This window comes from Pieris napi, chromosome 2, assembly GCF_905475465.1.
Source record: "Pieris napi chromosome 2, ilPieNapi1.2, whole genome shotgun sequence".
NCBI classification, from domain to species: domain Eukaryota; kingdom Metazoa; phylum Arthropoda; class Insecta; order Lepidoptera; family Pieridae; genus Pieris; species Pieris napi.
In genome coordinates, this window is record NC_062235.1 from 6,903,211 (window position 1) to 6,929,068 (window position 25,858).

Below are 25,858 nucleotides of genomic sequence, written 5' to 3' on the forward strand. Positions count from 1 at the left end.
TTACAATGATACAACTTTTAATACGAAGATCTTGCAATAAAGGTTTTGTGGGCATAAAATAAAATAACATTATTTTACAAAATATATTTTTTAACAATATTTACAAAATTAGACATTCATAGTGGAGGCCAAAACAAGCTGACTTCATTATGGGCAGACTCAGGCAGCCATTTTAAATATTCATCAAGAAGATCTGAAAAAAAGGTAACATAATAAATAATTTTGCAAAAACAAAAATGGGTTTGCTCTATAGACGAAAAATATGGCACAGAGCGCCCCACGCTTTTTCACAATAATACCAGTATTTTTTGTTCATTACCATTTTCAGCCTAAATTAGGAATTATTTTTCACTTTTTAGTTTGATGTGCTTAAAAATCGTGTTTTTTAGTTTTTTTTAACTATTATTTATTATTTATTTTTTAGTTAAAATTTTTTTTTTTTTTTTTTCGCATTATTGCATTGTCATCGATCTTTGACAGGTGCGCAAAATTTGAATAAAATCTGTCCGTTTAAAGTGGGTCAAAATCGAGTCCGAAGGAGTCGGTTACATACATACATATAGGTGAAGCTAATATAAAGCGTGTAAAAATGGTTGTTAACTAGGCACGATATTGGCAATAGCGGACCAACTTCAGCTCTACCATAGGTTTGACAAATTAACATTTTACGTCTTTGCCAAGTATTGTATGAAGTATGTTCAATACTAAGATTTTTTATACAAATATTTGACGCAGACGTTTTGTATTACCGTTTTAAGTTTGATATCAAATTGCTTTAATTGCAGTTACTATTATAAAATATAAAATTCACGTACATTTGGATTGTTCCTGCCACATTATCTTGGCCTCATCCCTCGTCCCACAATGCCTGGCAGCGAGGGCTTTAAGCAGTATCTCAGTTCGTGGCTGCAACTTCGACCAACTTTTGATCATGGTAGAGGGTGGAGATAGAAGGGACGGCGCATACTTCTTTAGTTTAGGAAATACGGAGCCTTCTAATAGGAATTTGGCGAACCATCTGAAAAATATATAGGATTATTTAACACGTTTTTTTAAATGTTTAGTCTATTATATAAAGTATGTATTACGTAACGCAATTTTTAAAGATTTTAGCTCCCTCCCCCCCATGTAACGCCCCATAACGTTTTTCTGTACCCCTCCCTCCCTTAACGTTACGTAACATTTAAGTGACCATTAAATACACAATCATGTTAAACAATAATACCTTTGTTATTATATTAATTGCGTTTGCAGTTGTAATAAACAAAAAAAGAGATTTTTAAGTTATATGTATAACATCCTTTATATGAAAAAACTTTTCTTTGTTTTTAAGTTTTTCTTAAATATAATAAAGTACATATTAAACACATAATATACATAATATCGCTACTGTGAAAACTCTGCGAACATATAAATATGTCGATAGTGTTGGAGACAGCATTCAGTAGACGCAACGTCTTTGATAACGGGGATCTGTGGAACAGACTGGTCTGGCCATTGGTATCGCAAATAACCTTGGCCTTCGCACATATCCCATAGATACAAATCACCCTAAAGATTTTAACACAGTTTAAAGATGTGTAGTCTCATACCTTAAGAGTAAAAGTTTAAACTTTCATTTTGTTATAAATTTTACTTAGTGTGAATTATGAATAATTCAGAGTTAATGTAATTTTTTTTCTTTTTTTTTTCTTTGGCCATTACTACATTACGCGAGTAACTTAAATGGACCAATAATTCAATAAAAACATCCAGTTCCTAAAACACATATCAGACAGATCTAGATTAGTTACAACTTACCTATACCGGTCAATTTTATCGGGATAATCAATTTCACTGGATGGCAACTCCCAACAGGCTTTCCCAAAGGTCCCTTTATAATGACCCTTCACTCGACCACTCTTCTCATCAAACCTAGGCTCCGGTTCCGACAAGGGCTCTAAAAATTAGAATTATTTCAATAAAGGCAATATTTACTTTAGTTATCCGAAAAAAATGTTTTTACAAAATTCTGATCACGTAATTTTGTGGCCCTCTAAGGACATTTCTGCCTGATTAATAATTTTTGTTTATAGTCAAGTCTGCCATAAGTACATTTTTAGGTCGAGTTCTTTTGCAGGTTTACTTAGATATTTTCGATATTTTTTGATTTTTTAAGCCCGTGCCATGAATAATTTTGCCACGTTGAACATCGTCATTTGTATGTACAGCAAGGCCTTATCGACATTGTATAATATAAGAACCCCTCAGCTTTAATAAAATTCCAGATATTATCAAAATCTTCAACAATAGAATTTTTTGTCAATAACGTAATTAACTAATATGACCATAAATATTGTGAAAAAGCTTTAATACACGCGGCATGATCCATCGTTCTGTTTGACTAATCATATCAAACGAAACGCGCCATCGTATTTATTTCACTTTACTCTGACATATCTATGTTCTTTATAATCGGAAACCTCTTTCGTAAATTCAAAAAATTACAAAAACGTTGTAAAGAGCACTTTATAAAATGTTACTCACCCAAATTACACAATTGCGGTACATATATAGGAAGCCACTCCGGTTCAATCGCAGCCACATTCCTCATCACCATCTTTCTCTTTTCTTCTCCTCCAGTCTCATACAACTCCTGGTACACTACCCACTCGGGTATGCTCTTTCGTAATATCGACTCGGAATGTAGATGCACTGGTTCTTCAAGTTCACCACAATGGTAGGCGTATTTGTATTTTCTTTTATCTTCACCTAAATATTTAGGTGTCATATAGTATTTGTTTTGGTTTTGGATTTGATATTCATCCAGGTTTTACAATGTATTGCCAAATCCAATAAGCAACAAAACAATATACATAATACATCATAGACAAAGCATTATATTAGTCTATGGCTGCACTTGCGTTATAGATGTTACTAGCCCTTTCCCGCCCGCTTTGCTGGGCGAAATAAATAAAATTTTACGTTTCATTATTATTATTTTTTTCATATTTTTATTATTCTTCTTTTTAACTCCCCGCTAAGAAAATTGAAAATTTTCTAAAATTGAGTTTTAACAGATGTTGACGTTTCGAGGTTCTAGGAAGCCTCCCCGAATCTTTCCGCGGTGAAGTCCGTATGTATAAATTTTCATAAAAGTAAAACAGCAAAAAATGAAGGAACGTTGGAATAATAAAATGGAAAAATAAATAGCCATAAACCATCTAGGAAAAATTTCGCATCGAATGGCAGTAGCTTCATGCCGATACTATCAGTGGTTTAGGCGTGAAGGAGCCTGAAACGAAGACCATTTTTATATATATATAATATATATAAAAATGGTGGTTATACACTCGGCGTCAAAAAAATCGCACCTTTCTTAAAATTCGTGTCAAGCGATTATAACTTCTAAGATCCTTCCTGTACCCTATCATTATTAGTATCATTTAAAAGCTCAATTAATAAGCTTTCAAAAAAATAATCATTTGTTTACGGAAAATCAAAAACCACAAATCGCCAGCACTTTGATTAAAAAGTGGCGATGTACGCGTTTGGAGGCTCACTAATTGTACCACCCTGGACGCGTATAAAACGAGGGGGTAACAGTCAATTATGGGTTATTCGCTATCCAGACGTCACAGAGGTCACTCCTGAAGAGCTTCGATAAGAAAAAGCCCAGTGAAAATGGATACCATGGCAAAGCAGCAGCTCAAGTGGTGGCCCTACTGCAAATCGGACTACGGCAGGTTGATGTTGCTCGGCAACTGAAAATCAGCCGATTTCGAGTGCAACGGGTATACCAACGGTTCCAAGAGACTGGAGGTTACATCAGGAGACATGGATCCGGGAGACGTCACTGCACTACCGTCAGAGGTGATCGCTTCATTGTGTCGACGTCTTTGCGGAACCGCTTCTCCAACGCTGTGGAGTTGCAGCAGCGGCTTTGAGCTACTCGAAGGACAGCTCACAGCGTCTCCACTATCAGAAGAAGGCTGTGAGAGAAGAATTTGCTGCCCCGGAGAGCTGCTACAGGCCCGCAATTGACTGCCGTCCACCTAACGAAAAGGAAGCGATTTTACGAAACGCACGTGCCGTGGACCTTCGACAGTGGAGGAATTTCCTGTTCTCCGACGAAACCCGAGTGTGCCTATACACCAACAACATGCGTAAGAGAGTCTACAGGCGACCAGGGAAGCGTTTCACACCAGCCTGCACCATGGAAACCGTCGGGTATGGAAGAGGATCCTGCATGTTCTAGGGCGGCATTTCTATCGACGGCAAGACAGACCTCGTGTGCGTCTCCAGAGCTGGAGATGGTCGCGGCCAGGGGTCTCTGACTACCCACCGGTATATCACCGAGGTTTTGGAAGAGGATGTGGTCCCATGTGCAGGTTTTGTCGGCGTCAACTTCGAGTTCATGCACGACAACGCCCGGTGCGACACAGCCTTGAATGTCAAGGACTACCTGCGTCGAGTTGGCATGAAGGTAATGGACTGGCCAGCAAGAAGCCCCGACCTCAATCCTATCGAGCACCTCTGGGACGAGCTGAAACGGCGAGTTCGGGCCCGTAATCCAGCTCCTGCCACTCTCGTTGAGCTTCGAGATGCCGTCATCGAGGAGTGGGACAACATTCCCTAGGAACACGTCGTGACGCTCATCAGGTCCATGACTGACCGCTTGGAAGCTGGTCGGAGGGCTAGAGGAAGCAACACTAGGTTTTAAGACTAATTTTTAAAGATTGTCATTGTTTATTTTTAATTTTTGTATTGTTTCTTTTATTTGTAATTTTGATCAGAATACACATTGTTTCACATTTTCACAGAATTTTCTTTTTTTATGGGGGTTGTGGCCAATTTCCCACCGTTTTCAAATAAGGGATTTCATTAGCTTTTAAATGATACTAATAATGATAGGGTACAGGAAGGATCTTCGGAGTTATAAGCGCTTGACACGATTTTTAGGAAAGGTGCGATTTTTTTGACGCCAAGTGTATATATATATATAGATTTATATTTAATTAACGAATATTCACAAGAGTTATAATTACAACCACAGTGAACGTACTTTTCAAGTACTAAACAATAAATTAAGAGTAAAAGTGTTTGTCTGATCGAAGAAGGGTTAGAGAACTCGAAACCTGTTTGGTAGAAAACCTGCTACAATATGGAACATATTAAAAAGTATTAATTGCATCTACATCTCCCGTATATATAAAGAAATATATGTGTCATCGAAATATAATAAAATCCGCAAGGAAATTTATAAACAAATTGATAAACTTACCGAACTCACGCGTAAAAATAATAAGTAAGCGATAACCCGACATGTGCGCTCTGATTGGTTGAATAAGTCACTAACCTAACCTAACCGTTTAAAATCTTACGCATGGATATCCGTTAGTTATAAATTTACCACGAGACGTCGCAATTTGATAAATATTCGAAAATATGGGCGTAAAATAATTCAATTTATCTCTAATTTAGGGTCTGTTTCACAATGTACGGATAAGTTCTACATAAGTTCCAAATTAGCTATTTATTACTTATTGGTAGGATAAACACTATTTTTGCGTTTCACGACTGTCAGATAGCGCTATTCGTCACATAAAGTCCATCATAAGTTATGAATCCAATGAATGTCAAATAGCACAATTTATCTTCCAAATAATTTATGTGTTGCATAGCTATTTCACACTTTATTCATACATTGTGAAACAGACCCTTAGAATCCAACGAAAGTTTATAAATCGTCATAGTCGTAGAATAGTGACGGATCTGACAAATAGTAAACTTTACAGGGCAGCCATTTCAAAATAATATAATCATGTAAGTTTTTGTCATAACTATTTTAATTCATAATCTGTTATTATGAAAATTGGCATACAAGCAAACAAAAGGGTTTGTTTTGAAACAAAATAGAAATTAGAACATTAAATTACACAGTTTTCTAGAAAAATCACATGCTTCTATCAAATCCGTCACTTTCCCGACTGATTAATTTGAAATTTAAAACACATGGATTTTTTTTATGTAACGGTATAATAAAGTCAATATAGATATGTAGAAATGATAAAAATGTGTAAAAATGGATATTCTACATCTTTTTATCCAAATATGATAAAAAGTGGATTTTGTTTTTTTTTCAAATCCGACATTGTTCTACGATCATGACAAAATTTCCTAGTAAATTTATAAACTTTCGGATTTTTGTTATCTTCCGGCGTGATATGCCTACAAATTCAAAAGCTTTACCTTCTTTAACTTCATGTAAGCCAATCTTTCTGCCCACTTGGTCTCCCAGCCCACTCAAAAGCAGCTGCCGCAATAACCTAGCCTGGCTATCTTCTGGCGGTTTCATTTCTGGATCGACAGACACGTTCACGCCAGACACACTTAGATTAATTTCACTTGTCAACTGTTTCCTGATTTTGCGGATTTCTTTCACGGCCTAAAAATTTATAAACTTGAAGATTTTTAAAGGTAGATATATAGATAAAGGTAGAATAGATACTACATAATTAGAATATAACAAAAAATAGATACTTTTATATTGTCTTTCTTATAATTATTTTCTTTGTAACATCAGTCATCACTAAAAATTATCTATGCTGTTTCCTAATAATAATAGTTTAATCTAGGTCTGCCATAAATAATGCAGAGCTTAAGCTGTTCTGGTGTGTTTAAGCCACAAATATTATCAAGATGATATTTTATTACATTATTCATTATATTTTATTATATTATGTCTGTAGAAGTTGGTGAGGAAAATTGGGACAAAAATGCACAAGATAGAGAGTATAGTACATGGAGTCTATACTCTATAAGGCGTCCTTAAAATATAGTTAAGTGTGTGCCTTTTGTAAATATGGATGGAATTTTCAAGGAATAAATGAGGCTTAATTGTTATTATTCTTATTATGTTATGTCTATAAGTCGAATGAAAAATTACTAGTTTAGTAATGATAACGTAATAATAACATGTAAGTAATAAAATAATTAAAAATAATTTTCTAAAACGCAAAATACAACATTTATTTTTTTATTTACAAAAACGAACGAACGATCCTATAAATGGCAACTGACGCGCGTACGAGTGTTCTTAAAATATTATCAATTACTTGTAAACCATTATTATCATAAATAGCTTGTCTGCTTAATATATTTCTCTTAACTACAAACCTTTTCTCTAAGCCCATATTTGGCACAGAACAATTCTTCTTCGCCTTTAACATGGGCAAATTCAGCCGCGCCCACAGCACGTAGTAAAATTCCAGGATCTCCCAATAGCAAAGTGTTGCCAGTAGCAGGCCAACTGTCGGGCTTACCACTCATGACCTGTTAAAAAAAAATCTACTTTTAAATTGTAAAAATTTAAGACTCTTGCCATATATGTTGTCAACACGATCGTTTAAACGTCTTAATAGACTGTGCGATCTAATATTATACTTATTACTGTCGGACTATAATGACGTAACAGTTATGTCAACATAACAAAAAAGGTAATGCTGACAGACTCGTAACTAATATTTGTCTCCGTATTAACATACGTGACCACCACCGTGACCACGCACGCTGTAAAGCACGCGAAACGTCGGATTTTTTTTTGTTATGTAAAATAATTATAAGTTTATAATAATACATAACTTAATCCGGTAAAAAAGTGTTTTCTTTAATATGTATTTATTTATTTATAGCCGCACCAACAAAGCCACATATAAGAAGTAACAAAAAAAGGAAAGTAACATCTTATATATTTTGTACCCTTGCTTACAATTAATTAGTTTACAAAGATACTTCAAAATAATTGAAAAAAGTAACGAAGACAAGGATTTTGACAGTTTGAAGGAGAATAATTAACCTTAATTGTTTATCATAATTACGGAGATGGCTGAAAAATAAGGAAATTCTTACCTCTGGTACTGTGAGTGCAGCTACCAGCGCAATAGTATAAGGTAGTAAGTTTTGTTGATGACTGAGCGCTAACATTTTTCCATAGCGGGGTAAAAGGGGGAAAGCTGACACCGCTTTACCTAATGAAGTCACTTTTAATACCTGTAAAGGGGCATACAATTTAATTTGAAACTGGTGCTTTTATGACGTCATTGAATTGAATGATATAGCGATTGTCCAACAGGTATTTTCACTTGAGCATTGTGTTGTACGTCAAGCTTCAAATAAAAAAAAAGATTGAACGGCTGTTGAAACTTGATTAGGTAGGTAGTAAGGTTATAAAATACGAACTTTAGTGTTTCCTGAATTTTTTTTCTGTTTAAAAAAAAGGTTGGCATACAATTTTTTGTGAGATTTTGGTAAAAAATTGAATACTAAATCGCCAAACAGCACAAAATTTAAACGACTTATAACTGAAACTGAATTACTCAATTATCCTAGTCCAGAATACATTATTAATGGCATTTTATTTAAAAAAATACACAATTACAATACCTCGTCATCATTCTTGTTCTTCGACACATGCTTTTCTAAAATACCCAAAATTTCTAGGCGTTTCTCTGCTAACCGTAGTTGAAGTCTATCTGGTGCAGTTGGGAACGGAAAGTTCACAACCTGAAAATATTACTAAATCAATTTCTATATAAATACTATCAACAATAAGTCCATTGCAATATTAGTATATAATGAATATAGAATGTTTAAAAAAACCTTTAAGTTCGTCAGATTCCTGTATCTATTTTTTTTCACAGGCAAGTATCTGATCAGTTTTCTGTGCCTTCTGTCACGCCATCGACTTAGAGTATTTAAAAGCAACGTTAAATCTAAAAAGTCTAGATTAAATTAATTTATTATCACTCCGCACCCACCACCAAGTAAGTGCGTGCTCCTATTTCACCATGCCTTCTGCTGATAGAGGACAAGTCTTTGTTTTTAATTTATGTTATTATTATTTATTACTTAAAATGTCATGTGGAACATGGTGTAATGGTTGCAGCTCCTTACAAACGTTGTGTAAAACACAAAACTTGGCGATTAAAAAGAGTGACGGAGAGTTTATTGCCAGTTCTTCTCTTCCGTTCTACGCCCTTGATTTGAGAACTGGCAGTAAATGTAAAGTTTCATATACATTTCTTTTTTTGACGTTCATAAGTGTACATTACCTTTATGATTATATGATTTTTTACTTTACTTTACAATGCCCTACTTAAGAACAAACGACTTCGAAAATATATGGACAGCATATTACCAAATAATATTTTTTCAAGGTGTAGTCTCAAAACAGCGTTTTCGTATTGGACTGTGCCGGATTTTCTATACGATGGGACTTTCCAAAAGAGATACATCGAAATAATATTTGAAGCAAAATATACCTTATCAATGCCCATACACTTCATCTGAAGCAGCAGGTCATCTACTGGTCGCCTGCAAAGATCTGGAGGATGATGAGACGGACAATCGTGTTGAAACACAGCAGTACTGTATAACCGGTAGGCGTGTCCCGGGCCCGTACGTCCCGCTCGTCCGGCGCGTTGTTCCGCGCTCGCTTGCGACGTCCACACTATACGCCAGGCGCTCGCACCCGTTGTATGGTCGTATACCCTAAGGATAAGTGTGTTGGTTTTTTGCATACAATAGCGTGTAGCGAATCGTAGATACGCACTAAAATATTTCTAATAAAGTACTTAATTTATTTACTAGGCTTATTACCGGTTTAAAGTAACGCCTCGAACAATGTTAAAATACTATTTTAACATTGTTCGAGGTTGTTTTATTTAATACTATTTTAATAAGTATATAAGAAAGTTATGTACTCAGGAAATTATAAATTAATCAGCTTAGTAATTTATAAGTTGCCCAATTAACAAAGAACCTTCAAGAAAATTCTTGATCTTTAGTGGAGTATTTTAATTTGTCGGTGCACTTAGTACTCTTTATATCCTTGTCTTTACAATTATTTAAAATAGTAAACATATCCTTGTTACGACATCCGTTCTACAAAATGTATATATAAGGCATTTTATTTTTTTATGTCTGATTCATATATATATAAACTGATAACTTCTAAAAATCATATCAAGTACCTGTGTACATGTAAACTGAATGGTCCTTCGATCCGGTAATGAATTAGAACCAATTGATTGGTTCAAAAATGCGGCTGTTTATACCATTTTTAAAAATAGTTTAGGAATACTTACTTCATTTTCTTTTTCCCTGAGTCAACCACATACTTAATAGCCGGTATGGTAAGAGATGTTTCTGCCACGTCAGTGCTCACAACGCAAAGACGCGCACCTACTGGCGGCTGTTCGAACACACGAGCTTGTTTCGACGAACTTAACATGGAAAATAGAGGCAACACCCAAAGAGGTTGTCTACACGATTTGATTTCAGGTGCTAGGATGTCGTCTTCGATGTCTGAAAAATATAATTTCGAAAGTTAACTTCAGTGGGCAGCTGGTTTCATGTGGTGGTAATATTTCGTATTCGACCCTAACGTCCAATAATGAAAATAGCACTATGATGTTCATTTGCCTAGTTCATTGGTTTAGGTACACATTTTCAATAAGAAAACCTCAAGAGACTCAAGCTTACAAGCTCAAAAATGTTAAAAAAAATAAGACATATAACATAAGGGAGCATACGGGCGGATTAATGAAAAGGTGAAATGTTTAGGTTATCGTTTCAAATTTTTCGTACTAAATTTCTTACTATATATATTATAATCAAAAATGTAAATTGTACACCTTACATAACATAAAATATGGATATAAGATTCTATGTGTAATGCACTTTAAATAAATATTTCCTCTTTTTTTGACGGTAATGCCTAGTTAAAGAGTTAACTAAACATAAATAAATAAATCAATGGCGCTACAACCTTTTTAGGTCTTGGCCTCAGATTTCTGTATGTGTTTCATGATCATTTAATAGGCAAGTAGGTGATCAGCCTTCTGACGCACGCCGTTGACTTTTTGGGTCTAAGGCGAACCCGTTTCCTCACGATGTTTTCCTTCACCATTCGAGCGAATGTTAAATGCGCACATACAAAGAAAGTCTATTGGTGCACAGCTAGGGATTGAACCCACGACCTCAGGGATGAGAGTCGCACGCTGAAGCCTTAAGGCCAACACTGCTCTATTAACTAAACACTGTATAGACTAAAATATACTCCCCGCGTACAATAATAATAAATATGTAGATTTTTCCTTACCTGAATCACTCAAGTGACCCTCACTGTCATCATCGTGACCGACCAAATCTGCCTGGCCATCATCTTCTGGTATATCATAATCGTCCAAATTTATTTTTGGTAACTCCTTTGATTTCTTTTTTGCCTTCTTTCTTGCTTTTCTTGCTCGCTTCATTTCTTTTTCTACCTAAAATTACATAAGGAATATTGGAGTGATCGAAACGGTTCGATTGCTTACAGCTTTCCGTCTTCTTCAAACTTTATTGACCACGTGTAATACCTTTTCAGAATCCCTATTAAATGCGCCAAAACTTGTAGTACAGGGTCACTTTTCGGTGGAGTAATTTTTTTTCACAGTGGGGTCCAAAGTAAAGAAAAATTTATGATTTGAAAAAAATTTATATCGTATCACTTAATATTATCTTGAATACATTCAATAAATAACTATAAATAGTATGTCTAACGCAAGAACTCATCAGTACCAATCTAGTGTATATAATGAGAAAGATACAGGATGTAGATATTTTCGAATTTTAAGAAGAATTAGTAAAAAAAAGTCAATTTTCATATAAAAACCAAAATAAATCATAACTCTGCAGGGGTTGACCTTAGAGACCTCTCGTAGAACAATTTTTTGCCGCTGATGACCTCATCTATCCCCTATTTGCGTTTGATCCACGACTTTTTGGCCACCCTGTATAGGTAGAAAAAAAAAATATTACACAGTACCACATTTTGAAAGCAAGCAATTACCTCATCATCATCAGACTCTATGTCTTCTGGTTCAGAATCCAGAGCCGTATCTGTTTCGGCGACCGGTTTCTTTGTTATTAATTTGGAGTAATCGACATCTTTCTTGTACGGGAACGACGCTTTTAACTTACGCACTAAATAGTTGACCTGAAGGTGAAACGTCAAAAAGACCTTGATTAGAAAACACGCATAACATCCAGTTAAATTAAAAATCGCGTATGACTACCATAGACTACGGCTCGTGTATCCGCTACATTTTTTTTGTATAAAACAGCAGGAGGCTCATCTGATGTTAAGTGATACCGCCGTCCATGGACACACAGACTGCCAGAAGACTCGCAAGTGTATTGCCGGTCTTTTAAGAATTGGTCCGCTCTTTTTCTCTTGAACGACCCTAAATCGAATTGGTTCGGAAATACTTCAGTGGGAATCCAGTTCCTGGTGGTGGAAATATTTATAGCTGCAGGTAATATTCCGAATAACTTCTCTGATGGTTACTGCGATAGAAGATGCAGAGTACCCCACGTATCTACGCAACTCAAAGTGACTGGTCGTCGACGATTCTAAACGCTCTTGAATATGGTCAAGTGGAAGGAGCTGGTACTGGGCAGCTCCCGCCCAGAGATGAGAACAGTACTCCAGGTGTGGCCGAATTTTTACCCGAAGCTTCAAGCTTCTTAGAGTCTAATTTAGCCTTCCCTTCCAAATGACCGCGAAAGTGAAAGTATTTCTATATTTAAATAATACTCCTGTGAATGGGCTATCTTGCCCTTACAACTTGATTACGAACATTTATGAAAATATAGATACGTAACAGTTTTTCTACTTAATGTAATCTTGTTTTTTGTGCTCTTAATGAGTTTAATTTTTTTATTTAGGTTTTGTTTTAACTTTTTCTTCTTTGCCTGTGATTATTCCTTGCTTGTACGTAACTTTTACGATACAATATACTCTGTGCATAATTAGTGATTTCGTATTTTGTTACATATTTAAGCTTGCTAAACTGATAGAAAATGTCGAATTTTTAATTAATATTTTAGATTCGGATATAGCTTTAGGTTTCAAAAACACAATTGATTGACAAAGTTTATCAATGCGTGTTTGTTTCTTTTGGCGACTGACAAAAGTTTTAAATAACCTACCTCTTGTTGTCCAGTGACGAAAATAAGTATCCCACCTTCCGGCAGCCGTGTATGTATTTTCACAGCTTTCTTATACGATTCTTTGAGATAATTGTCATATGTATTCTTATTAAAATGTATTGTTACTGGAAACTGCCTTGAATCAATCTGGAATTATATTAGTCCATTTTAAAGTAAATATACAAGTAAAAGACATTATATTTTGTTAATTGGGTACGGGAGCGTTCAAGTATTACGTAACTTATTTTGGGAGGGGGGGGTCCTTTTGTAAAACGTTACGATGCGGGGCGGGGATTAAATTACGCGTTATTGTTAATATTTTTTTCGACTTACACCACATCAAAGTAACTAAAGAGTCACTAGGTGGTCAGGAAACGTTTTACTATACTGGGGTATACTGGGGTACTACTGGGGTAGCGTAGTACTGTACTTGGGTACTGAATAACGTTACGGCGAGTTACATGGGGGGGGGGGTCAATAATCTCCAAAAATTGCGTTACGTAATACTTGAACACTCCCTACACTAAAAACATTTTAATCTAACGGCGACCGACAAGTAGTGGATCAATTGTAGGCCCGCATTCTACTACGTCAGTCATACTTTAATCTGGTTTCAAGAGCTGTCAAATATATGTTCTATTTGAGCTTTAACGTATTTGACAGTGCCCGAGATGAGATTGTGAATTGAGATACTTTTAGGAATACGTTGATATTTAACCTACTGGTGAAATATCACAGTATGAATCATTAGATGGAATTGAAAGCTCAATCGGGTCCTCAAACTCATACTCATCTCATTAGAACAAAAAATATCATTTGTCCTCCTACCAGAAATCAAATATGAACGTATATTTCCGAATTCGTTATTCTAAAACCACACACTAAAATATAACTGAATTTCATTGTACATTTGTTTTTTAGCATCACCAAACTTCAAACTAGTTTCAACAGCTCTCAAACTATTTCCGTATCAAGTTTGACAGCGCTCAAGACGAACTCGAGATACCAATTAGAATATGGACCTTAAACCTACATCACTAATATATTGCAGAAAAATATTTACATTATTTTATTAATTACTTTTGATCAAATAATTGAGTAAAATCTCTAATATTTTTCATTTCATTCCCATACGTACTTTAATAATCGGTGGTGGTTCCTTAAACAATCTAGTGTTTTCCGTAAAATCTTCAACTCTAAGTGTGGCAGACATAATAATAAGTCTTAGTGGACTTCCTCGCTTCCTCCGTAAGGGCACAATTCTTGACAACAACCCCAATAATATGTCCGTATACACACTCCTTTCGTGCGCTTCATCAATTATAACCACTGAATATTTGCTTAGAAGAAAATCTGACTGAATTTCTTTAAGGAGAACACCTGTCAATCAAACCTTTTTTGTAATCGGTCAATAATCTTAGGATAAATTTGCATAGCTTGAGAAATTATTTTAAATAAAACACTATTTTTGCCTTGATATTTTTTTTTTAAATTTTATGGCTCTTTTGCCTTAGTCGTCAAAGTTAAATCTAGAAAGATCTATAATCTTGAAATTAGAGCTGCCAAACTATGTTTTCTGTATTTGACAACGCTCAAAACGTCATTGTGACTTAGTCTTGTGAACATAAACAAAACATGTTTTATTTATCAGTATTTCACTTGGGTGTGACGGAATTTCTTGCTTTTTTTCTAATTATTAAATTTTTCATCAATAAGGGTCTGTTTCGCAATGTATTGATAAAGTACCAAATAGCTATGCAACACATAAATTATTTGGAAGATAAAAAGTGCTATTTGACATTCATCGGACTCATAACTTATGATGGACTTTATGTGACGAGTAGCGCTATCTGACAGTCGTGAAACGCAACAATAGTGTTTATCCTACCAATAAGTAATAAATAGCTAATTTGGAACTTATGTAGAACTTATCCGTACATTGTGAAACAGACCCTTAATATTTTAAACAATATAAATAACAATCATTTGGGTATTTATTATTTAAATTTCGAATTCTATAATACACTTACCATCAGTCATAAACTTAATCTTCGTATCCTTAGTGACATTACCCTCAAACCGCATTAGATATGAGACCTCTTTACTCGTAAGCGCCAATTCATGACCGACTCTGGCCGACATAGCAACAGTAGCTACTCGCCGTGGCTCAGTTACAGCGATCATTTGCTTCTCCGCATATCCCGCCTCATAGAGGAACTGGGGTATCTGAGTTGTTTTACCGCTACCTATTAAGAAATTGCTATTAATGATTTCTAAAAGAAAATACTACAAAGTCTATCATTAGATTAAATGACATGAACTCGGTTGCTTGCATTTGTTTTGTCAACCGGTCCAGAATCACAATTCATCAATTTATTTATTTTTTCCCCCTGTCAATTTGTATCCATTAACACTATTCAAGTGTTTGTATGTTATTCTTATACAGAATTATTGCTCTTAAATTGAAAAAACAATATTTAAAAAAAGGGTGCGTGTAGGTACTTATGTACGCGCGTAAGAAGTTATACTTCTTTGGCATTATTAAAAATAGTTTTTGATTGCATACAAATAATTAATTACAATTAAATAATCGAAGACTGGAAAAGGAGTCATTATAGTCAATAAAGTTCAGTTTACATTTGAAAAATTAAATAAATAAATATTTATTATTATTCTCTTAGATTAAGTGTAACATAAATTCTATTATTATTGGAATGTTGTTTTTAAATTATGTCCAATGCCGTATCATCTTCCGTGGGCAACTTCATTCTGTTAATTTTGTGTCACGGTGCGCGCGCATCGTAAAATTTCACTCTCATCAAATTTACATAACGCGCCTAAAGAAGTTTAACTTCAAAAATGGAGAAATGATTATTTGGCATTGTTCCCTATAAATATAAAATCAGTCATCCATGAAACAATTACTGCAGCAATCCTGATGATACTTCCGTATTGTATGTTAAATTATGAAGAAAAGTATCAACATACCAGTTTCTCCTGCTACAATAAGAAATTCATTTTCATTTATCAGTTCCATTATTCTTTGTTCTTCACCCAAAATGGGCAATTTCAATCTTGCTACTTGAACTTTAGGATCCCTTTTCACTTCTATGTGTATTGTTTCATGTGTTAATGGCTTTTTTACTTTTTCTTCTTTTGTAATTTGAGTTTTTGGTTTAACATCCTGTGTTAAATCTATCTTGCTGGCTTCATTAGAATTTTTAGGCTCCTTAGCTATTTGTTTACCAATATTTGTATTACAATCTATTGAGCTTTGGACTGTGTCTTTACTATTCATTTCTGATGCCATATCTTGACTTTCTGGGGGAGCTAAATCAGATTCTTCATCTGTTTCTTCATCAGAGCTCTCTTCTGATGATTCTTCTAAACTAACAGTATTGGGGTCATACTTCTTTTTCTTTATTTTATCAGAATTTTCTAATCTTAAAAGACGTAATCGTTTTTTTGCACCTGCAATATAATACAAAAGATAGGTAAAGTTTGCAAATAATGTTTTTATTCATACATGTGGGAAACACTTTCATTACTCATTCTATATTATAGTTAAAATTATTAAAAGTCAAAATGTACCTGCAATACTGCTAAACTTTTTAGTTTCATTTATTTCCGAATTTTGTTGTTGCTTAATTTCAGCTGTTTCATAGTTAAGTTCACTTAGTTTTCTTAGTCCAAGTGTTTGAATAGCTGATATAGTAGTGAATTGACTAACTTCATCTTGACTTGCTTGTACTTGAGATAAGGACTCTAATAAATTTGCCCTCTGAAATGTAAAATAACATATTAAAAATGTCTTAGCGAAAATTTGTAAATATCTTTATTGCTTCAGTATCATACAAATGTGTATCATCTGTACTGCATTACAATGGGAAATAAGTGCAACGCAAATCTTTCTCCATTGTGATGGATTCAGATTATTTATTTTCAAAATTTGTTTAGCACACAAAGATTCTCATATAACTTAAAGTATTTTGACTATTTTTATGATATTTAAGTGTAAAATTTAAAAAATCATATTATTTAGATAGATAATATCATAAGAATATAATATGTTCTTAACTTTATTCATCTAAATGTAAATGTATTTCAATATTTACACTTAAGTGCTTAGTTCTTAGTCAAGTTTGTATCTGTTAAAGAAGTAAATGTGTAGTAATCATGTTATCAATCAACCAATGACAATATAAGTCTTTAAAGATAAACAATAAACTATAATTCTATATGAACAATATCAATGGTGATTGTAGTCGTAAAAATCATTTTAACTTTAATATTACAAATAACTTACATTCTCTTTTTTCTTCTTTTTGTCAAGGACTTTTTCTAATCTTTTCCTCTGAGCCTTAGACAGAAACCTAGTTTTCTCTTTCTTTTCCGTTACTATCTTAGTTAGCCTTTTTTTAGATGGCAAAGCCAAGAGATTGCTAGGGTCTTGAGATCCATATTCATCATTAGCAAATTCCAATTTTATCTAGAAATGTTTATTCATACAAACTTAAAAAAAACTATAACATAATTTTTAACTTTCATTCAGTTTCTTAAAATAAAAATATTGGTTTGGAATTGTATTGGAAACGATGCACAAAATATAGGACATAAAAATAATGTCTTTAATAACAAACATAGCATTCAAAGACAGTTAAGGCAATGAAAACAATTTTCTAGGGCCTTTATCTATCTATTGATTATAAATATATTTTTTTAAAAGAGAAACTAATGATACTGTAAGACTGAAAGTTCACATAATATTTAATACAACAATTTGGTTGTTTTTTTTATAAATAAGAATAACTAAAATACAAGGCACGTAATTACTCACCTCATTAGTTTTAGAGTTATCAACATTCGTTTTTACAACTTGGCGCGCCTTAGCATTGTATCTTTTTTTGCCCATTATACAAGTTTAAAAATAATTTAATTACAAGGCTTCCATTGATGTATTGACAGAAATGAACTTTTATAATATTTTAAAACATGTGCCTTTGTTGTGACATTCCTCAGTGACAGGATTTTCACAAAATAAGTAGACTGAGTTCTGATTTCTGAAACGTCGGTGACATTTCAATACAGACTACAGAGTAAAACTTAATTATATTATGACTTCTGACTTTATTTCACTGTCAAGGCCAGTGTTGCAAGACAATTTTTTGAAAAGTAACCAGAATTATGACAAAAAAATAACCTTTTGTTAAAAGAAAAGGAACCAATTATTACGGGAGCAGAATAGTTTCAGAAGTTATAAAATTCAAAAATCAAAATCAATAATTCATATAGGTAACTTATGAACGACATAATGAAATATATATTAAAATATTCTAATTTTACCTTTTCTGCCAGTTCTCAAATTAAAATGTAGTTTATAATTTTGTAATCAACACTTACCTTCTAAACTAACGAAAACAGGAAATAATATTATACTCATCAAATCTTGATCTTTAATTGAGGCACTACCTACAAAAATATGAATACGTGTTAGCGATAAGATAAGTATAAAATTTTCTTTAATTGTTATTTTAAGTTTAATACAATGAATATCTCTTTAAGTGCCTCTCTTACTATCTACACTCACCCAAATATAACAATTTTAAACTTGATAAAGCCTAAAAGTCTTAGTCTAATTTCATATAGAACAGGCTAAAAAAATTTGCTAAACTTGAACTTTAAAATATACCTATATATTACTATGAAAGTAATAATAAGTAACAAACCTCTAATACAATTGGAGAATAGAAACATTAAAATAATTTGTGCCGGTACTGCAATATATTATGCTGTTTAGGTACCAGTAGTAGTAGTAACTTTTGATTTTCAAATAAAATGCTTTTTTACATGATGAAAAATACCTCGCTATTTTGTGGTAAATACTAAATAGTGGCACTCCTGTCTCAGAATATTCTTTATTATACTCTAATTTTTAATTCCGAAGAATTCTGAGAGCATAGAATTTTTTGACATATCAGAGATTACAAACCTTTTGGGCCAAGCACATTTTTCAATTTCAGTACGACTCTGAACATCAGAGTCTATACATACATTTTATTTGTTAGTAAATGTATCCGCGACGCACTAAAAGTAGTGGTTTTAGGGCGAGTGATAATGACGTCCCAATCAATCAATCAATGTGACAGACTGAAGCAACGTGACAGCTAAACCTGGAATTAGTAGGCAGTGAAGCTTAAGAATAAAATAAAGTAATTAAAGTTAATTCTATATTATGTTGTAGTGCCCTCAAATGGGTCAAATTCCTCCCTGTTTCGGTGGAGAACTTTTTTAGTAGCAACACTTTTGAAACGTCAGAATTGCATACATAAATGTAATACCATGTACATTAGATATGTCATTAGTCATAACTCATATGTGTAATCTGTATTCTGTATACGAATTACGAAATACAAACATAAAAAATTAACAAACTAATTATATTTATTGTAAATAATTAACCTTACGAACAAATTCTAAATATTTGTATCTGAAGACAGTTTGAACTTTGCATCTACTGAAGTGCTCATATAGCTCATATATAATTACCACACATAATTATTAAATATAAACTTTAAAAACGCAAAAAATACTGAATATTTAATAATAAATACGAAACAGCTCTGTATTCCTTAGAGTGAAAAGATTGTACCTAATATCGCAAAATGTTGCACGAAATAGCCCGAAGATGCATTAATGTGAGCAAACATGATGAAACCATCTTTAACCAACACAATTCTTTACTTGCAGTGCGTGGAGATAAACAATTGCATATAATAGAATATTCTTACAATGTGTTATGTTTAGACAAGAAGTTGGATTTTGTGGAATCATCAATTGTTTGCCCAAGAAGTAGTTCAACATCTGAGTTTTCTAAAGAGTATGCAAGTAAAGGAATCAGTAATATAGAACTTGTTGAATTTGTAACAAACCCTTATTTCTGGTCATATAGTAATGACTTGAAACAAGAAATAGCTAATATTGTTGCATTTGAGTGGTCGCCATCAGATCTTATTTTTAATAATCAAAGTGTACTTGCCATTTTGAATTCTGTTGGTAATGTGGAATTCTTTGGTCCACAACAAAAAGTTTGGTGTAGTATTGTAGAATTTTCAGATATTATAAAACACTACTTTATATCTGAATTACAGATAGATGTGGGTGAAAAATGTAAGACAATAGAGAAATTAAAGGAAATAGTGTATGGTATTGGCACTAGTGCAATATGTTGGGGACCCAATATTAATGAAGACAGCTCAAGTATTTTTGTCACAGCTCAAAGGAATAGTACTATTATATTTTGGTTAATTAAATTTACCAATACTGACTTGAGTGTTGATGTTTTGGGAAAAATTTATGCTGATGATGAAGAAATCAAAACCTTAGCATGGATACCTTACTCAGATAACTTGTTTTTATTTATTTATGCCAATGTACTGGGAGAGGTTGTTGGAAAGGTTTGTAAAATAGAAGGGAAAAAAATATTAGAACAAGCAACAATAGTTTTATGGAAATGGAAAGATAGAATGGTACCCAAAAACATACAGTATATTATTGATGGCAATCGCTTACTGATTATATATCCTAAACATAGACACTTGGTGGTGCAGATGTTTGATAAAGATTTTAAATTACTCAACAAAGTTGTTAACGTTGTCAATGATGAGAAAATTTCAGTTTTGACTAAAACGTCGGCCGGTCTATATATAGGAACAATAAATACTAAAATATATAAATTAATTTATAAAGTGACGAAAAATGCCCTCACTATTGAGTTTGAAAGTATAATTTTAAAAGACTCTTACGTAAATCATGAGCTATATGGTCTCACATTTTCACCCAATGAAATAATTTGTCATCTTGTACTTGCTAATAGGAGAGTTAATGTTAGAAAAGAACCATTGCACATGTTAGTTGTATCTCTTAGTTGTAAAGATCAAATTGAAAAGGTCTTGCTTAATAATCCTTCAAAGAAGTTAACACATATGTGGGACTGCATTGAGTTATTAAGGTATAAGACTATGAAAAGCAAGAAATTACCTTCACTTAATTATGTAAATCTGTATAATGAGACTAACACAGATATATATAAATTAAAAGTTTATTTGATCCTAGTAAAGCTTTACAATAATTTAGAAGAAATATTGAAGAATCAATCCAAAGGATTATTGCCTGAGACATCAATAGAAGTTGTTCAAGATAAACTACTGGCTGCTCATGCAAAGGAAACTATCATAAATAAATATGAACAGCACAAAAATCCTACATTTAATGGTTTTGAAATGGAATGGTTATCAGGATGTTGCAAATACCTGGAATATTATAGTAAAAAATATGACATTCCGAAAAATAACATAATTTCAAATAATGTTTGGGAAAGTCTTATTGCTTTGATTACTAAATCTGAGTTACCAAAATATAATTGTCTTTTTTGTGATGATTTGATTGAGGATTTTTCTTGTGCGAATGGGCATAAAAGTATGTTCTGTTCTGTGACTTTTACCCCAATAGACAGTGAAGAATACCTTGTATGTAATTGCTGTGAGGTGACTGCAAGAATGGAACTATATCAATATAAACCCTTATGTGTGCTCTGTGATGGTCATTTAGAGTGTTATAATGTATCATTATAATAGTTGTAGTATTCCTTATTGTTTAAGTATATCTTGGAAAGATGTTACTGTACAAAGATTTTTTCTGTAATAAATGTTTTTACTAAGTTGGGGTTACTGTCTTTTGATACATATAAACTCGACATTCTAGCACAAAGTATTAAGCGATATAGGTTTAGACATTTTATACAATAATTACCTATGGTAATTAAAACAAAAAACATCAAGGAATTACTTTTATTTTAATTAATTAATGCTTACAAATAATTTTTTGATTAATAATTTACGCAACGTAAATCCTTTTTGCTGTGCCGTTCCAGAAGCTCGATGTGATAGTCTGAAAAAAATGTTAAGTATATTAATATAAAATTCTTCTTAATTTACACATTTATATATACAATATACATATATATAATTCAACGTTTAGCCAACATCAAGTAGTGATGCTTTTCTGTCATGTTACCACCGTGAGTAACCAAAAAATGTATGCTACATAGGCCTGATTTTCAAAGAAAATAGCTAGGTACCTACCTACCATGTTTATTGTTTAGTACATGGTATGTAACTATTATTATACTTATTCAACTATATCCGACCATGTTGAATAGTGTGAGATAACATTAAATGTATGGGACACTTTAATTTAATATTGATTTTGATTGTTGAATTGATCATTAAATGTTCAAAGATTTAAAAAAATTATGAACCGCACCCTTCAATGAGTTATACATGCGTTATGCGTCATTTAAGATAAGCAAAAAACAAATATTTTTTCATCACCACAAAAGCGCACCACGCAGCAATTTTAGCAATATTATTTTCTGAGAGCTATAAGGGTGTATGGAAATCTATAAGGTAGAGAAGGCACCATCTACAAGAAGAAGGGTTGTACACTAAGTAGGTACATGAATGTCGGCCAGAGCCCAGACTTGACTTACCACAACAAGTTTGTCTGGTGAATATTCCCTGGCGAAGGTGACGGTTTTGCCATCAGGTAACTTCTGAATTTGAGTCACTTTGTTACCATCTACAGTTATTGTGTTCTTGCCCTTAAGAAGAAAGCATATTTTTAAATAGCTGTTATATTATTATTTCATACTTTTGAATAATTTGAATAACGTTGTCTTATTTTAAAACTCTTAAATAAATCCAAAATCGACTGAGTTACCCAAGCTATAGGTCTACCAGAATCTGATGGCAAAAAAAAAATTAAAAATTAGCGATTTTCATATGGCAATAAAAGAAAAATTTCATCTGTCAACTGAAATTTCGAGGAATTGTTTTTGGTTTGGCTTCAAATTTCCTTTAAAAAGTGATGAAAATGTCTAAGAAACCTCTTCGATTGCAAGCAAGACATATTGTTTTCAATGTTTATCAAAGAATACTTGATCAACAAGATGCAGAACATACACAATCATCGATATTGAGCCATGTGCAAGCATTGACTGGTTAGTAGGAATGACACGTCTTGATACTTTGGTTTTTGGGATTTTTCGTGTGTATTATATTATGTACTTATACTAAACTTTGGTTTATTTCATGGGTTTCTTATACTACAAATAAACTAGGATAGTTTTGATTTAGAATTGATGAGAAACAAGATAAATGAGTTTTACACTGTTTCTTTCTCTCAAATAGGGATGAATAGCGAAAATCTTGTGAACATGTAATAAAAATTGAAAATCAGTTCATAGAACAAGATCGGTTAATTGAGATGCAGGAGGAAAGGTTTATTATAAATACTGCGTTGAAGTCTTTTTTATGGATGTGCAGTATTTGGAACCATTTTCAAGTTCTTAATTAATTAATAATTTCATGAACCGAGTAATTTGAGTTTTCATCTAAATTTCAAACCCCACATTCGCCACATTTTCAAAAATTATCATTGGATTAATTTTTATATATTTTGCATGTATCACACAGAATCAGCCGCTATAAGGAAAAAAAAGTATCAAAACGTTTTACTCCAATTTCCCCAGTATTGCTAGCGTCAATTTCTTTTTTCCCTTTTTGCCATCAGATCCTGGTAGACCTATAGTATCTGCTATTATAATAACTTATGAACAATGTACCTATTATATGTTGGGTTAAAAAATAATAATCAAAATAAGATAAAGGCACTTACAGTAACTTCAGCTGTGATTTTCTCGTCAAACTCAACGCCGCTTTTAAATCTCATTTCACTTGGTCCCGATGGTTTGTTGGTGGTTATAACGTACTCGTCTCCATCTTTCTCGATTTTCTGAGAAATCTTGGAATTGAGGTAAGCAGTAGCAAAGTCTTGTGGAAGATCTGGAATAGGTTTAAATAGTAATACATATTAGATATATTATGTTAGTGTTACATACTTTATTATTAGATACATTTTATAATTGTTAAATAATACCTATATTCGAATAATGTGCACGGCCACATTTCAGATTTATATATTACGATTGATCAAGAGTTGATTCATATAAAAGTGTTTTTATTTTGTGACAGTAAAAACACTATTTCACATACATTTCTTAAGTACCACTCACACAATTGTTAGGTATTAACTATTAAGTATCTTAAATTTTAATAAATAAGTGTAAGTCAACAGTAAAAGGCCGGCAACGCACTTGTAGACTTTCTGGTAGTTCAGAGTGTCCAGTGGGCACGCGCATCATTTAACATCAGATGAGCCTCCTGCCCTTTCCCCTGTACTATAAAAAAAACCTAACAAATACACCTCAGTTTTCGGTAGTATTGGTAGGCACTTGGTAGCTATTATTAGCAGATTGATTGATTGCATTGATAATATTTAGATAAGGATTATAAAGATAAGATTTAAAATCTGGTATCAGAAGATTATAAACATATGTCGCAACAGAATGGTTATTATAAATTATTATTGTGAATTAATTTAAGTTTCAAACTTCAAACACAAGTTTGAAGTAGCAAATAGCAATATCGGTTTATAATAACATTTTATATGTTGGAAGTAACCTAATTCTGCGTAGGGCCTATTGCATAGCTTTTACCCAATGACCATACATAGCAAGAAGAATAAAGTAATGAAAACACTTACTCAAACTTTTAACAAACTCGTCGAAGTTCTCGTTGCTCTCGTGTGTGTACAACTTGCCAAAGAAAGCCATTTCGGATTTGTTAGCTTTGATTATGGATCACTACTATTAATACTTTGTTAATTCACTGGCTTTTATATAAATGACCAAACAGTTAGGGTTGCGCTTCGTACCTTTTATATCTACTCATATTATATTTATGAGAACTAAACCAGTCTTAATATATGAGATAAGAATGTATATAGACAGATAGTTTGAATTATCTATACGCTGGTTTAACTTGAGAATTTTCTTAGCTCGATTTGAAAAAACCTAACGTGTTTTGTCGGATGGTCTGAATTTTATCCTGCAATGATTTGCTTCAAATGCTTCAAAAAAATAATTCAATATTGTTACTGACATATTGCATTTTCCACATTACAAGAACAGGTATTTACTATAAGATATAAACTTTGTGAATATTGTGTTTGTCGTCAGGTCAATGTTTCCTCTATTTCTTACTCGTGATCTGTTTTAGGCGCCACAATTTTAATTCTTAGAATTATCAGAAATAAAATTATAAACATAAAATGTTTCTATACCTACCAATGTTTTTGTTGACAATTATTACTGACGTCTAATTATAATATCATATCCGACAGCCCTATCTATCGTTTCATTGCTATCGCTAGGTGTGTTCCTTAATCTTTTCTTATCAAAATCCAAAAAATAATCTTGGAGTTTGGTCGAATACTTATACTTAACTTTCCACATAGTATTATTTCAATTATAAATTAAACCACATAAGATTCTTAAAATGTTATGTCATGTTTATAATCTGACGACTTGTAGACATATATTACTCCTATTTATTCTACCGAATATAGGTAGATAATATATGTGTACGTAATAATTGTATTTTTCTTATAGCTCACCTCAACTTAGTATTTGTGTCGCATTTTTTTTTTGTACTAAATAGTTACAATACAACAAAAAAACAGACACAGCAACCAGAATAATTCAAAGATTATTATACCTACTAGGCTTTTTTATTGTATATCGAACCCAAAGTTTGCATTTTTTATCATATTTTTTTAAGACCGATAAAGTATTTTGATGTGATAATGTAATTTTTTTACTTTCTTTAAAAATACTCAATTATCAAAAACTCATCGATTCTGTTTTATAAAATAAAATATTGGG

At 32.8% G+C, this 25,858-nt stretch overlaps 3 protein-coding genes across 3 annotated transcripts; 1 reads left to right on the plus strand and 2 right to left on the minus strand.

Annotated features, from left to right (window-relative positions):
• Positions 1–69: 69 nt before the first annotated feature.
• Positions 70–18,053, minus strand: LOC125057066 (probable ATP-dependent RNA helicase kurz). The gene is made up of 19 exons (XM_047660524.1): positions 17,855–18,053; positions 17,324–17,506; positions 16,609–16,798; positions 16,006–16,488; positions 15,048–15,263; positions 14,156–14,397; positions 13,018–13,164; positions 11,876–12,022; positions 11,144–11,309; positions 10,128–10,347; positions 9,303–9,531; positions 8,425–8,544; positions 7,891–8,031; positions 7,159–7,314; positions 6,232–6,427; positions 2,527–2,751; positions 1,801–1,939; positions 816–1,018; positions 70–193 (listed from the first exon to the last, which is right to left on the minus strand). The coding sequence occupies exons 1-19, from the start codon at positions 17,927–17,929 to the stop codon at positions 117–119; spliced, it is 3,555 nt and encodes a 1,184-aa protein (XP_047516480.1). The 5' UTR covers positions 17,930–18,053; the 3' UTR covers positions 70–116.
• Positions 18,054–19,384: 1,331 nt separating this feature from the next.
• Positions 19,385–21,733, plus strand: LOC125060133. The gene has a single exon (XM_047664880.1). It carries the CDS (start codon positions 19,680–19,682, stop codon positions 21,645–21,647), a length of 1,968 nt encoding a protein of 655 aa, XP_047520836.1. The 5' UTR covers positions 19,385–19,679; the 3' UTR covers positions 21,648–21,733.
• A 116-nt stretch (positions 21,734–21,849) lies between these two features.
• LOC125060137 (fatty acid-binding protein 2-like) lies at positions 21,850–25,043 on the minus strand. Its single transcript, XM_047664891.1, has 4 exons — positions 24,679–25,043; positions 23,752–23,918; positions 22,565–22,675; positions 21,850–21,963 (listed from the first exon to the last, which is right to left on the minus strand). The coding sequence occupies exons 1-4, from the start codon at positions 24,746–24,748 to the stop codon at positions 21,910–21,912; spliced, it is 402 nt and encodes a 133-aa protein (XP_047520847.1). The 5' UTR covers positions 24,749–25,043; the 3' UTR covers positions 21,850–21,909.
• Between the last annotated feature and the right edge of the window lie 815 nt (positions 25,044–25,858).

Bases quoted from the DNA above. Each gene is read 5' to 3' on its own strand.
- LOC125057066 (XM_047660524.1), bottom strand. From the start codon at position 17,929: ATGGGCAAAAAAAGATACAATGCTAAGGCGCGCCAAGTTGTAAAAACG. The intron at 15,264-16,005 runs GTATGTTGATAC...ATTTCTTAATAG, and splicing joins TATTGTAGCAGGAGAAACTG to GTAGCGGTAAAACAACTCAG. The intron at 14,398-15,047 runs GTAAGTGTATTA...TTTGATTGACAG, and splicing joins GATTAAGTTTATGACTGATG to GTGTTCTCCTTAAAGAAATT.
- LOC125060133 (XM_047664880.1), top strand. From the start codon at position 19,680: ATGTTGCACGAAATAGCCCGAAGATGCATTAATGTGAGCAAACATGAT.
- LOC125060137 (XM_047664891.1), bottom strand. From the start codon at position 24,748: ATGGCTTTCTTTGGCAAGTTGTACACACACGAGAGCAACGAGAACTTC. The intron at 23,919-24,678 runs GTAAGTGTTTTC...AACCTATTCCAG, and splicing joins CGAGTTTGTTAAAAGTTTGA to ATCTTCCACAAGACTTTGCT. The intron at 22,676-23,751 runs GTAAGTGCCTTT...TTTCTTCTTAAG, and splicing joins AAATCACAGCTGAAGTTACT to GGCAAGAACACAATAACTGT.